At 36.1% G+C, this 14,346-nt stretch overlaps 1 protein-coding gene across 1 annotated transcript; it reads left to right on the top strand.

Moving 5' to 3' along the window:
- Positions 1-259: 259 nt before the first annotated feature.
- Positions 260-12,067, top strand: hacl1 (2-hydroxyacyl-CoA lyase 1). Its single transcript, XM_049480620.1, has 17 exons — positions 260-396; positions 2,193-2,297; positions 2,396-2,436; positions 2,518-2,598; positions 3,216-3,288; positions 3,379-3,456; positions 3,590-3,684; positions 4,139-4,251; positions 5,022-5,157; positions 5,465-5,570; positions 6,537-6,620; positions 7,261-7,362; positions 7,449-7,603; positions 8,461-8,619; positions 8,892-8,999; positions 9,136-9,322; positions 11,530-12,067. Exons 1-17 carry the CDS (start codon positions 346-348, stop codon positions 11,560-11,562), a joined length of 1,707 nt encoding a protein of 568 aa, XP_049336577.1. The 5' UTR covers positions 260-345; the 3' UTR covers positions 11,563-12,067.
- Positions 12,068-14,346: the final 2,279 nt, after the last annotated feature.

Raw genomic sequence — 14,346 nt, 5'->3', positions numbered from 1 at the left:
ATTTGGAATTTGGGAGAAATATTTTCTGAAGTTTATAGAATAAAACAATAATGTTCATTTTACTCAGACATAAACCCATGAATAGCAAAATCAGAGGAACTGATTCAGAAACTGAAGTGGTCTCTTAATTCGTATTTGAGATGAGTTTAGGTTATTTTAGTGATGTAAAGTGAACATGCACTAGCTAACTATCTAGGGTGTAGGGAGCAGGGTAGTAGTGAGTATTGGTGTGAACCCGCTCTCACTGTTTTACCGTTAAGTTTGTAAAAGCGGCGCATTCACTGTGCGCTACAGAGCGGCTCGTGTTTTTGGAGAAAGACGGCTTTTCTTACAGTAAGGAGCAAGATGGAAGAATTAACAGGAGCTCAGGTTATCGCTGAGGCGCTGAAGTCTCAGGTTAGTGCAATAATTCTGGAGTTAGTTTATCCTAAAGTACTTTAGACGACTGTTTAGTTTAGCAGAAAGCTAGCTAGCTATTTAGCTTAGCTTAGCTTAGCTTAGGCAAGAACGGATTTAAGTTACCCGTGGTTTGTCTGTCAGGAATATCTGAGATTGGTTCTGGACATTAATGCAGCTCAGCTAGCTAAAACATCTGGAAATATAGTAATAAAACATTAAACTTTTAGTTTATATGACGTGTCTAGCGGGCTAATGAATATGTACTGATCTTTAGTGGATAAAGTGTAACTCAAAGGTTGGAGGGAGGAGAGTGACCTTTGCCACAGTGCTCAGGTTCAAGTTTTTCTATTTACTCTTACATTTATCTAGTTACACTGTTACACTGCTTATACTAACCTAGATAACTAAACTAACCTATTTAACTAGTTAACTAATCTGGATAATCTCCATCAGATAGCTCCTGTTTTAACCTCTGTTTTATTCAAGTACAGTATAACCCTTTCGTCTGCTGATACATGTGTTCAATACAGTAGCTAAACACTACAGTATGTATTCTGAGTAGGGATGGGCGATATGGCTCTAAAATAATATCACGATATTTCAGGGTATTTTTGCGATAACGATGTACTTGTACTAGGAAAACTAAAATAATTAATCACATCAGGAATATAGTATAATAGTATAACAGTATAATCATAATGTGGAAAAATAAATAATATAGCATAAAATAATATAATGTAGCAAATAATATCGCAGAATATTTAGTGCATGCATATTAACTGCAAACTAAAACAATTATACAAAAAATACACCTAAAGCTTCACATTAAATAATAGACTACTTTTAAAACAGAGTAGCCCTATTATCATGATATGGATTTTTAATATCATGATATTTCTGTGTCACGATATATTGTATACGATATAATATTGCCCACCCCTAGTTCTTAGTATTCTCCAAAGACCAACTACTGCTGTTGTGGAGTGGTAAAATAGTAAACACTACCTATAGTAGTAGTAGTATTAATAATAATAATAATAATAAATGTGTTTGATATTATTGCGATAAACAATATTTTAGTCTATTACAGTTTTTCCCAATTGCTATAAAACAGTTCTGTAAACTATTCTGTTTTTTTTTTTTTTTTTCAAAATACTTAACACAATTCCCAAAACCGCACAACCAAACTGCAAAATACCTTATAACTGGCATATGCACTTATTTACAGTGAGGTAACTGCACCCTCTGCTGTCCAATGCTGATAATACAGTGATCCCATGCCAAGAAAACTAAATTATACAGCTATGAACAAAATAAGAGATCACTTTATAATGATGAGTTTCTTTGATTTACGAAATGTAAAAACCTCTGAAATATAATCAAAAGGAAGATGGATGATCAAAGCTAATCAAACCAAGCTGAACTGCTTGAATTTTTACACCAGGTGTGGCATAAATGTATCCAAAAGAAGTGTGTAAGACTGGCGGAGGAGAACATGCACGAAATATGTGATTGAAAACCAGGGTTATTCCACCAAATATTGATTCCTGAACTCTTAAAAATGTATGAATATAAACTTGTTTTCTTTGTATTTATTGAGGTCTGAAAGCTCTGCGTCTTTTTTGTTATTTCAGTCATTTCTCATTTAATCTACAATGTAGAAAATGTATCGAATAAAGAAAAGCATTTTTAAAAAAAGGTGTGTCAACTTTTTTCCTGGGACTCTGTCAGCTACACATAGTCTCTTATTGAGTGTTGTTCACAGCTATTTATAATACTCTGTTTTTGTGCAGAATGTGGAGTACATGTTTGGCATTGTCGGTGTGCCCATCATTGAGGTGGCCATGGCTGCTCAAGCTGCTGGTATCAAGTATGTGGGCATGCGCAATGAACAAGCAGTAAGACCACCTCAGCTTACGGTGTTTTAAACTGTTAACTATGTAAAATTAATCAAGGTCACAATTCTGCTCGTCACTCTTACTGTTTTATCCAACAGGCCTGTTATGCTGCTTCTGCCATTGGATATTTGACAGGGCGGTAAGTGTTTTCTTTAAATCATATTTCATATCTTTTGTGTGTAAGTCTTCATTATGTATCTCATGTATTTTTCTGTCACAGTCCAGCAGTGTGTCTGGTTGTGTCTGGACCTGGACTGATCCATGCACTTGGTGGAATGGCCAATGCCAATGAGAATTGCTGGTAATACAGATCTGCTTACATTAAACATGCATACACAAAATCATGATACACTCTAAAAAACAGAGGTACGATATGAGTACTTTTTTGTACTCGAAGGTACACTCTTTATAATTGTACCCTCAAAGGTACAATATTGGTCTTTACGGGGTCAGATTTGTTCCCTCTGAAGTACAAAGTCATTTCTAACAGCAATAAGTACAAATTTGTACCATTTAACCAGCCAAAGGGTACATTCAGTATTCTGCATCACTGTACTAATGAACAATATATAGTTAAATAGCACATTTTTTATTTGAAAGCCAGACAATTTTGTATCATCAAGTTTTTGAGCCATATTTAGTTGATGATAACGTTTATAATCTTTATGATCTTTACTGCCACAAAAACCATGGGTACAAAAAAGGACTTTCACTGAAAGGTACTTTTTTGTGCCTCAATATAAGGTACAGCCCCAGCGACAAGCTTTGTACTCTTTTAAGTACAAATCTGTACTTATATTTCTTAGAGTGTATGTATGATGTAAAAACATATTAAATCAGAGTATTGATAAAGATGATTCTAGTCTAGACAGTGTAAGCTTTACATTAATGACACAGTGTGTCCTTCTCTAATGGCAGGCCTGTGATAGTAATCGGAGGCTCCTCTGATCAGAATCAGGAGACCACTGGAGCATTTCAGGAGTTCCCTCAGGTTTGTTTTGTAAAGTGCACACCTACTACCAACCCTGTAGATTGATTGAGTCTCAGCAAAAGTGAACTGTTTTTCTCTTTTCTCAACTAGGTAGAAGCCTGTCGCCTTTACAGCAAGTTTTCTGCTCGTCCGAGCAGTCTGGCCATGATCCCAGCTGTAGTTGAGAAGGTGACATAAAATTTTCTTTATGTGCCTTTTATAAGGCATAGTTATCTGTGACCTGTAGCTTCTGTTTTTTGTTTGAATGATCATATATTTCCTACCTTCAGTTTTTACATTTTTTCACTAAACATTTCACCAGGCCATAAGGAGCAGTATTTATGGTCGTCCAGGAGCATGCTACATAGACATCTCTGGAGACATGGTGAATGCCAGAGTGGACCGGGACAGTGTCAGGTAAGGCAGTCAACCCCCTGTGGAGATATGGATCACGGTTTTTAGTTTTGTTCTGGCACGATTTGCTAAATGTCCATTTTTTTTCATGTCAAACTGTTCTGCACTTGATCACACTTAAAATGAAAGAGTGGTAGAAGCATGCTGTTGGTATTTATCCATTTTTCATTTCCTAAAGCATTTTTTTGTGAAGCACTTTTTTTCCACTAGGGGGTGTAGTACGCCAGGCTATGTCTAAGTGCCTATCACTTGTTGCTGGATACATTGCAGGCCATTAACAAAGATTCTCATGTTCACCATTGTTTTTTTTATTTAGAATGTGTTCAATTTATAATGATCATGGGATCCAGCATCATCTTAAAAACGCATCACAGTTCTGAAGTCGTTTTTTAGTGCATTTCCTTCATTTTTAACTAATTTAAGATGATGTTTTTCTGTTTCTGTATGATTATTGCAGGTTTGTATGCTGCTGCCCCCCTCCTCCAGTAAGCTTGGCTAGCAGCACAGAGATCTATGTGGCTGTTCGAGTACTTAAACAGGCCCAGAAACCACTAATCATCATTGGGAAAGGTAACAAAAAATATGTTTAGCCTTTTCTAACGGGAGCTCCTATTATAAGCTCTCAGGCCAGTTCTGTGACAGTCGTACTACTAAGAGATCTTCTTAAACTATAGGGACAATTAGTGCTCAGGAAGATTAGTAATCGTATCCACAGAGTTACTGATCTCTAATTCAGACTAGTCGACTTTTCCACATCATGGCCAAATCAATAGAAACTGAAGATGTAATAAAAGTAAATTAAAAGTAAAAACTTGCTGGGTGTGCTGGTTGTGTTAGAGAGTAAATCCATGCTTAAAATTAGGGGTCTGCTGCTTTTGATCACTTTACATGGATTAGGAGTTTGAAAATGAGTACAAGACTTGGCTTAGGAAGGAGAAGGCAGTGTAGAAAGCAGCCAATCAGAGGCTCCTTAGCTGTGTCTTCTGATTCCAGGTAATAGAGTAAAAAATATTTTCTGTTCATCATAGATTAAGGTGGAGTTACAGATATGGCACAACTTCGCAGCCACATAGGGATGCACTAGACAATATTTGACTTGTATTGGACAAATCATTTGTGTTAGCAAAATGCTAAAGGAACGTATCTGTTTAATTGTGAATAGATAGAAAAATATTTTCTCATACTTCATTAAAACAATTTTATTCTCATAGTTGCCAAAAACTGTATATTCTTGATAAAGTTCCTACACCTCACTATATATGTACCACCCATAGTTTGTGGTGTGTGTGTGTGTTAAGTTTTAATGCGTGTGTGTGAACAGTGTATTTTCTCTGGCATAGGTGCAGCGTATGGCCGAGCAGAGAAGGAGATTAAAGAGCTGGTTGAACTGAGTGGACTGCCCTTTCTACCGACTCCGATGGGGAAAGGAGTCCTTCCTGATGACCATCCTAACTGTGTATCTGCTGCCAGATCAAAGTAAGTAGGAGTGTGTGGTGATGTGGCTCTAAATCTGTATTTATTTATTAATTTATTTATTTGTCTGCCTATTACTCTATTAATCTTTAACCATGCCATGATGTTATTACTGTGCTTAAGTAATGTGTAAGGCAAAATTATTGTATACAGTACATTATATATACAGTATATAGTACAGTACACAATTAAAACTCTCGTTGTCCATTATATTAGCTCCACAGTTCATAGTGAATTGAAAACAACTTAGATTATATTGAGATAAGATTCTACATGCTTACAACCTCTAAAACTGTTAATTTGTCTTCAGAGCTCTGCTGCAGGCAGATGTGGTGGTGCTGCTGGGGGCCAGACTCAACTGGATCCTGCACTTTGGCTTCCCTCCCAGATTCAGCCCTCATGTGAAAGTTATTCAGGTAGGCTAAAGGCAAGAGAAAGCTATCAGATAGCAGGTGTTTAAATGAAATATGAAAAAAAGTTTAGTTCTTTTTTTTTTTCTTTTTTGGAAATCAGGTCACATTTTGCTTACCTAACTATTTAGAGTAACAGAAAATTTGACCTTTGTTGCGCATGCTGTTACAACTGTTACATGCCACTTTCTGTTAATGAAATCATTTATAGTATGTTCACATTACCAGGCTGAAGTGACTCAAATCTGATTTTTTGCTCAATGTGGCTCAGATCTGATTTTTTCATGGCTGTGTAAACGAGCCAAATACGATTTTTTCAAATTAGTTCTGTGCCACTTCCATATATGGTCCTAAATAGGATACCTCTCCAATCCATGGACATGCCACATGACAATCAAATCAGAATTCATGCATCTTTTTTATTTTACGCATGCTTGCACTACGTGCTTCTCTCTCGTACCCACACATCTCTTGGTGCAGTTGTGCATCTATAACTGCAAAAACAGCAAAAGCAAACCGCCTGGCCTTTTTTCACCTTCTCGACCTGAGCACCTCTCCACTCGAGTAAAAGAGACTCCACATATGAGCTGCTAACGCATCCGTTTCACTTTAATAAAGCTATGAGTCGTCTCACAAATATGTGTTTTTTGTTGTTGGTGAAGAAGATGACATTTAATTACACGTACCAGTGTGCGCATGTGAGTTAGGCGTTTCAGGGACGAATTTGTTCACATTACACACAGATACAGGTCACTAACTTTTGTAAATGTGAACCGTCAAGATAGCCAAATCTGATCGGAGCAAAAAAACAGATTTGAGCAATGTGGCTCGTAATGTGAACGTCGCCTAAATGTTCCTTACTCAGTCTTATAGGTTGAACAGGATAATGTGAGATATGTGTGCCTCTGTTCTGTCTGACTCTGATAAGCTGAGTTTTTTGCAATTGCATAAAATGCATGACCCTGTGTGCAGGTGGATTTGTGTGCGGAGGAGTTGAGTAATAACGTCAGAGCAGCAGCCGCACTGCTGGGTGATGTGAGGGCTGTGGTGGGCCAGGTATTGACGACACAGCAGTGATTATTGTCTTTCGTTTCCATTCACTGTGTACCCTATCATTTGTGATGCCTATTATTAATCCTGTCACAATTATAAATATTTAACGTTGTTTGGCACTAATATATTGATAGCATAATTATTAATTTACACACTTTTAATAGAGCAATTATTTTTTTATTCTTAAAATTCTGACATTGCAATTGGAATATATGTTTTTTTATGTTTTATGTTTTTATGTTTGTTGTTTAAATGTCCTAAATATGTAAAACATAAAATGAAATCCCTGTTTTTTTAAACATTGTCAGCCTACAGGCTTATTCTTGTTAGTGGGTTCTTCTTGCTAAGAATAAAATAATAAGTTATATTGAGACTTTTTAAGAATGATAAGCTGGCTTATTCTTGTTAATGGGATCTTTTTGCTAAAATAAAATAATTAGTTATATTGAGCTTTTCAAGAATGATTTAGGTCATGTCCATAAAATGTATAATAAGTCGACATCCTAATTATCATGACAGACCTACCTATTATTTTTATTTTTATACAATCAATATACAGACACAGAATTTGTGTTCAGATTATAATGTGTTTTAATAATTGACTTCGTTTTTGTAAGTAATACTTCCTTCTTCTGAATTCTAGCTGGTTGAAAGTTTGAGGTCAGACAGGTGGAGATACCCATCAGACACTGAGTGGTGGGTGACGCTGAGAGAAAAGATGGCTTCTAATGCTCAGATATCAAAGGTAAGTGTCTGATCAAATGTTGCCTATTGTATTTTTATCTGTACAACTTTAATCAACATCAGTATTACTTTTCCTCTCATTTATAGGCTCTTGCACTTAGTACTGCTCTGCCAATGAACTACTACACTGCATTCCACCACATTGCTGAGCTTTTGCCCAAAGACTGCATCATTGTGAGCGAAGGAGCCAACACGATGGACATAGGACGCACCATGCTGCTCAACCGCTACCCCCGCCACAGGTATTCTTTCTGCTTTTTGAGTTCTGTAACATGCAGACATGTATAGAGCACTAGAGACTCTATCAAAAATGTAAAGTGATCTTTAAGCTCCACACATAAGTGGAAGTACTAAAGTATTCAACATTTATTCTGAAAAGTATTGAAAGTGCAAGTATTGTGTTTGTAGTTATTACAGAAAACAGTCAAAGGTTTAAATATCATAGCAGAACGGGAGCCTCACAATCTTCTTATAAAGGCTCTTTGATTGCTTAATTTGCTCAATAATGAGGAGCTTCATCGAACCCGGTGACACTGCAGAACATCTACTGCTCTGGCTTTAGTGATAATGTGGGTTTGGAATGATTCCTAACATTTTTATAAGTGTAACAAATTACGATGCAGCACATAAAAAATGTATCAGAATAAAAGTATTAAACTTATCAAAAATATGACGTGACGTAAAAGTGGAAGGAAACAATAATACTCCACTAGATACAGCATTTTAGCACTTAAGTACAGCAGTGAAGTATAAATAATACTCCAGTAGATACAGATACAGCATTTTATTACTTAAGTACAGCAGTGAAGTATTAATAAGACTCCAGCAGAAACAAATACAGCATTTTAGTACTTACGTACTGCAGTCAAGTATAAATAATACTCCAGTAGATACAGATACATAATTTTAGTACTTATGTAGAGCAGTGAAGTATTAATAAGACTCCAGTAGATACAGATACAACATTTTAGTACTTAAGTACAGTAATGAGTAGTTCTGCTTATTAATTATAACATGGCACCATAGAATCTTAAATCATACGTATTAAAAACAGTACAGTGGAGCTTTAAACTTAAAACTAAAAAGCAGTTGTTTTCAGATTGGATGCTGGAACATTTGGCACTATGGGAGTGGGACCAGGTTTTGCTGTTGCAGCTGCAGTACTGGAGAAAGCTCAGCAGACAGGCAAAAGAGTGGTGTGTGTGGAGGGAGACAGCGCTTTTGGCTTCTCTGGCATGGAGGTTGAAACCATGTGCAGGTAACCCGATTATAAAAATGCTTTTTTTCTTTTTACCATGGCTGAGTTAGTATTGAAAGTCCTGTAGTTATGCATTCTGTTCAAGAAGTGTTTATTGTCCTTAATAAGGGATTTTAGGTGCATACTTATGTATCATCACTCACACAAGCCACATAGCTTCATTTTCAGTTTTTGTCATAATTTACAAATTATGTTACAGTGTGTGCAGAAACAAATCAAATTGACTTAGAATAAAAGTGATTCATCTGCAAATCTGCACCTTTTTTAAACAGATATAAACTACCAGTCATCATCATCGTCATCAACAATAATGGAATCTATAGTGGAGTGGATGCAGCTACATGGAAGGAGATGGAGAAGATGGGAGACATGACCACTATGTGAGTCTTCCAAAGCTCCAGGTTTATTCCTGGTTGTGGACCAAAGGAACATTCATCTGATAATGATGTGTCATGGATTCTCTGCACATCTCACAGTTCCCTTTTCCCTCATAAAAAATATGTGTTTGTGTTTCAGAGCCCCTCCAGTTACTCTTCTCCCAGAGGCACGGTATGAGCAGGTGATGTCTGCGTTCGGAGGCCGTGGGTATTTGGTACGGACAGCGGAGGAACTTCGCAGTGCTCTACAGCAAAGCTTGAGAGACACAGACAACCCAAGCCTGCTCAATGTGCTGATAGACCCGGCCTCTGATCGTAAGCAACAGGTAACCGGCTGCAACCAGCATACACATAAACTTCACGTAACTTCTATTTAGTAATTAATGGGAAAAGGGTTAAGGGTTAAGTCCAAATATTACTATGGTATATGGTTACAATTCCCACAAATTAAAATGACAGTTTTAAATATCATTCAATGAATGTTAAACCACGAATCTGACAACATGAATCTTTCCAGGTGTTAAATTGCTGTGAATAAAGGGAAGGAAGCTGATTAACATTGATCTAGCTGGTCTGATAATCATCTGTTCATCAAAGGGCACGTTTAATTGTGTGATGAACATACCAGAAACTCCCTTTTTTGAACTGATGCTTTTTTTATTAACTTTATTTTATGAGGAAGTCCCAGAGAGATCAGAGACCTGGTCAAGATAGAAGCCGTACAGTATTAGAACACATGTACAATCAATCATCAATACATCATAGCCTACATATTACATATTGCATTACAACATATGATACTTTAGAAGATAATTTCATAAATACTTCATACAGGATTAAGTTGAGGGACTTGTGTCGGAAGGCCAGAAGGCTGAAATAAAGCTTTTTTATGTTTAGCCTAAACTAACTAACCTTACAGCGGCAATTATGATGGTAAATGTTGCTAATTAACTTATTAGCATGCCTTGTCCTGTATACGGGCTACAAGTGTAGGGAATTAAAAAAAAAATAATAATAATAATAAACTTTTTTCTGCAGTAAAATAACTTTTTTTTTTTTATATTCTAAATTGAGGACTTTGAAATCTTCTACAGGACACTTGGACTCCACTTAATAACTCCAGATCAGTAACAGGAATCAAGCCAAATTCTGCATGTTTGAAAATAGGCGTAAAACCTAGACAAACAGAACAAGACTAAAGGTTTGGAGGACATGAACTGTTTGATTTGTATTGAGAAAAATATTAATTTTGAAATGAATTTCAGGAAAGAGTAAAATTATGATTTTATATTGTTTTTTGAGAATTGCAGATTTACTTGACTATTTTTCTCTACTTTCTTTTACAATTACAATTATGATTTCAGTAACGTTCCTTATCAAACATAAAAGGTTTTTATGTAATGCTTGAATTGAAATCCTCAAGATTTAGGGGTGTGATGTCAGGCAGACAATTGACAAAAATCCTGGCCTGTTAAAGGGTTGAAGCTTGTGTCAGAGAAAGGGGAATCATAATGACTGATATTGGAGTGACAGCAAGCCTCCTCTGTTGTATTTGGACTCCATCTAGCTTTACATAGCCTAGATTGGCTAGCTGGCCACACACCACAGCACAGGCTTTGTTCCAACTAACTATAACTGTGGTTCCACACGTTTAGAGGATTAGGTCCCATATCTGGGAGGACAGTGCTGAGTGGCACATTTCGGATTAACTTCACAGCCAACTTTAAATGTGTTCTATAACTGTGGGTAGACCTAAAGTAGCTAATACATGCATACAATTGGAGTGTCCACAAATATTTGGGCACAAATATTTCATCAGTGTAATAGGTTGCTCTTGGTAAGTCAATGTGTTTCACCTTTTCTCCTCCTAGAATCCATGCTGTGGACTAGTTATCATTTTATCAACACCAGAAACTCTCTCTCTCTCTCTCTCTCTCTCTCTGTTATATCATTACAGGTCTTTTCTAAGTGTAAATAGTGTTAATCACACTGCAGAAGAGTAGATACACACATACATGCATGTATAAACACTTCTGACCCCACTGACCTTGCTATTTGTGGACCCATTATTGAGAGTAATGACCTGCTGTGTTAAGCTGAGCCTGTTCTGGCAAACACAAGCTGAAGGATTGGGTGTCATATTGACTGCTGAACACCCTCAATCTGTGCTGGCAACAGCTATATGCAGATGAATAGACTCTACATGCCGTGTGTACTGTGTCTGTTGCATTTCAAACTGTAGGGGAAATGTGCATCAGAGAGGATGATTTTCTTTTATTTGTTTTTTTTTCTGAAAGTTTTATTTCTGTATATTAGTTTGGCATTATGAAAGAATTACAAAGACATCAGAGGTTCAAGGGCACCAAGTAACATGCAGCTTCTGTACAGTATTCTTTTAGCAAATAGAAATAAAAATATAATTCTTCTCTCATTCTGCTTTTCTCTTTCTTATTTTTTGTTTGTGGGTTGCCTCTCTGTCTCTCTCTGTATGTTTGTCTGTCTGATTTTATGTCTGTCTGTCTGTCTGTTTTAGGAGTTCCCTTGGCTGACTCGTTCCAATCTGTAACTGAGTTAGGAGAGGCATTAAGCCAGAACACTTTGCCATCCATCACTCTCCGTCTCTGCCCTTCCAGCAAGTGATCAGCTTTTTCAATACTAACGACTGGTCAGTGCTTCAGCAGTGCCTTACCAGTTTCAGTTCGTTCTGTTTTAATTTTCAATCTACTTACTTGATGATGGCAACTTGTAATTTAGTGTATTAATTTCATTAAATGGTGCCACATCGTGCACACGCACTATGGTTCAAATGTTTGAAATCTTTTTTTTTATATAATAAAAAATCAAAACATTTGTTGCATTTGCATCAATTCTACTGCTGCATATATTAAATGTTTCTAAGCTGGATTTCTGTAAATGATGTGCCTTAGATGATGAACAGAACTATAGGTAAGACATAAACATGATGTTTGTATTTAATTACTTGTTTTGTTTAAACATTTAAAAAGTATTGTAAATAATTACTTGTTGTATATAATTTCATGTAATTAACTACTAAATAAAACTAAAATACATTTTTGTTTGTGTTTATTATTATTTTAAATCTATTTGCTATATTTAAAATATTTTATTTGACTGTTAGTATTTATTTTTGAATATTAACTATCATACAAAAATATCTGAGCCAGATTTAAACTTGTGTCGATTTTAAAACAATTTATTTCAAATATCTAAACTGATTCTACAGACATTATGATCATATGGGCATTTGATCCCCTGAACATTAGAAATGGAGGGTAAATCTGAAGAATCCCTGGTTTTGGACTGAATTTTTTATATTTGCCTTCTTATTTTTTTTTTATCAAAAGACCCAACAAATAATAAGGCATTTGTTTATTATTAGATCGTTTTTTATTTTTTATTGCTGTGAGATCTAAAGTGTTCAGATCATCATATGTGGCTCTTTTGTTTACTACCTAGTTGACCTCTTTTATAGTTATTGAATTACTGACAAGTTATCTCTCTTTATGGCTGCAATTCACCCCTTTGCTCACCAACATCTATTTTTTAAATGAGGTGCTAAACAATAGAGTTAGTCACCATTAGACAGATTCTTTTAAAATCTCAAGATCTCTCTCATGGCTCTTCAAAACTGTTTTACCCGGAATATACGGTATGTCCTGTAAGTGTATGTAAATGTTTTGGCGGTGGTCTGATGTGTGTAGTAGAGGTAAAAGGCCTGGAGATGGGCTCTGGTTAAGCTCCGCTCAGCCTCCTCTTAATTAAAACCTTCCTGTCCTCTGTTTCCCCTCTGTGTCAAAGAACATTACCTCATGGATCTTCCTTCACCAAACAGCAAAGCCACACTGCTTCTTGCAGGTGCAGATTTATACGGGTATTTTTAAGCTCTGTAAACCCTGTATGTAAGCCAACACTTCACTTCGTCACCCTCATGAATGCAAACTGCATTACTCTCATAACTAACATGAGTTTTATAGGTCCTAAAATAGAACCCTGTGGGACTCCACAAAATGGACTGAACTGTAACCATAACTAATCTATATTAGTCAGGGTCAATATTAGAATAATCATGCATGGGTTTAAAAGCTGAATTAAATAAAGCATTTTAGACAAGTTGCTGTTTGATGTTTGATAAGGAAGTTTGTTACATACTTGATTTTTTGCTTTAAATTCTACTTGTTTTATAAGTTAAACATCTACAGCTCTGGAAAAAAATCAGTTTCTGAATCAGTTTCTCTGATTTTTCTATTTATAGGTATATGTTTGAGTAAAATGAACATTGTTGTTTTATTCTATAAACTACAGACAACATTCTCTCAAATTCCCCCCAAAAATTGTAACTTAGAGCATTTATTTGCAGAAAATTTCAGTCCTCAAATAATGCAAAGAAAACAAGTTCATATTCATAAAGTTCAGAAACCAATATTTGGTGGAATAACCCTGCTTTTTAATCACAGTTTTCATGCACCTTGGCATGTTCTCCTCCACCAGTCTTTCACGCTGCTTTTGGAAAACACCTGGTGCAAAAGTTTAAGCAGTTCAGCTTGGTTTGATGGCTTGTGATCATCCATCTTCCTCTTTAATATATTCCAGAGGTTTTCAATTTAGTAAAATCAAAGAAACTCACCATTTTTAAGTGGTCTCTTATTTTGTCAGAACTGTATATTCAGGTGTGCGTTTCTGCAGATTTTATAATGATTTCATTGACCTTTTGAAACTTTTGTAGATTGTAATTGTGATTTTTTTTTTTGGTAACAGTTCATCACATTTTGTGGAGTCCCACAGGGTTCTATTTTATGATCTAAAAAATGATAGTTCAGTGTGTACTGTTAGATGATGTGTTGTAAATGAAATGTGATTATATAAATTCTCTCTTTCATGCTCTCTCTCTCTCTCTCTCTCTCTCTCTCTCTCTCAGGCTGAACGCTTGGCAGCTGCAGTGGATGGCAACAGTGTGATTCTCTTCACAGCAGGACTTAAGTGGTCCTCTCCTTAATTGCTGTGTCATTAATTCTAGGGGAAAGAGGAGGCCAGTGGGTTCTGTGCTGCGCTAGTCGATACGTTCTGCCTGAAGGACGGACAGCTGAGGGGGGAGGGAGCTGGAGGTGATCTGTTAAGTTCTGATGTAATCCATTCTAGCTGTGTTACAAGGGCCCGTTTGGAGGGCTTCATATTTTGTGTCTTAACGGTTATGCATGTTACAGGTCACAGTGTAAAAAAATGAAAATAAACAATTATGGTAAACTAGTGATAGATTTACTGTTAAATATATGGTATAATACAGCCAGCTGTAGTCGGCAGAATTTTTCCTTAAAACATATGGTTGCAGGGT

This window comes from Astyanax mexicanus, chromosome 6 (genome assembly GCF_023375975.1).
Source record: "Astyanax mexicanus isolate ESR-SI-001 chromosome 6, AstMex3_surface, whole genome shotgun sequence".
NCBI classification, from domain to species: Eukaryota; Metazoa; Chordata; class Actinopteri; order Characiformes; family Acestrorhamphidae; genus Astyanax; species Astyanax mexicanus.
This window is presented reverse-complemented; position numbering and strand designations above follow the sequence as displayed.

Bases quoted from the DNA above. Each gene is read 5' to 3' on its own strand.
- hacl1 (XM_049480620.1), top strand. From the start codon at position 346: ATGGAAGAATTAACAGGAGCTCAGGTTATCGCTGAGGCGCTGAAGTCT. The intron at 6,621-7,260 runs GTATTGACGACA...TCTGAATTCTAG, and splicing joins TGAGGGCTGTGGTGGGCCAG to CTGGTTGAAAGTTTGAGGTC. The intron at 8,620-8,891 runs GTAACCCGATTA...TTTTTTAAACAG, and splicing joins GAGGTTGAAACCATGTGCAG to ATATAAACTACCAGTCATCA.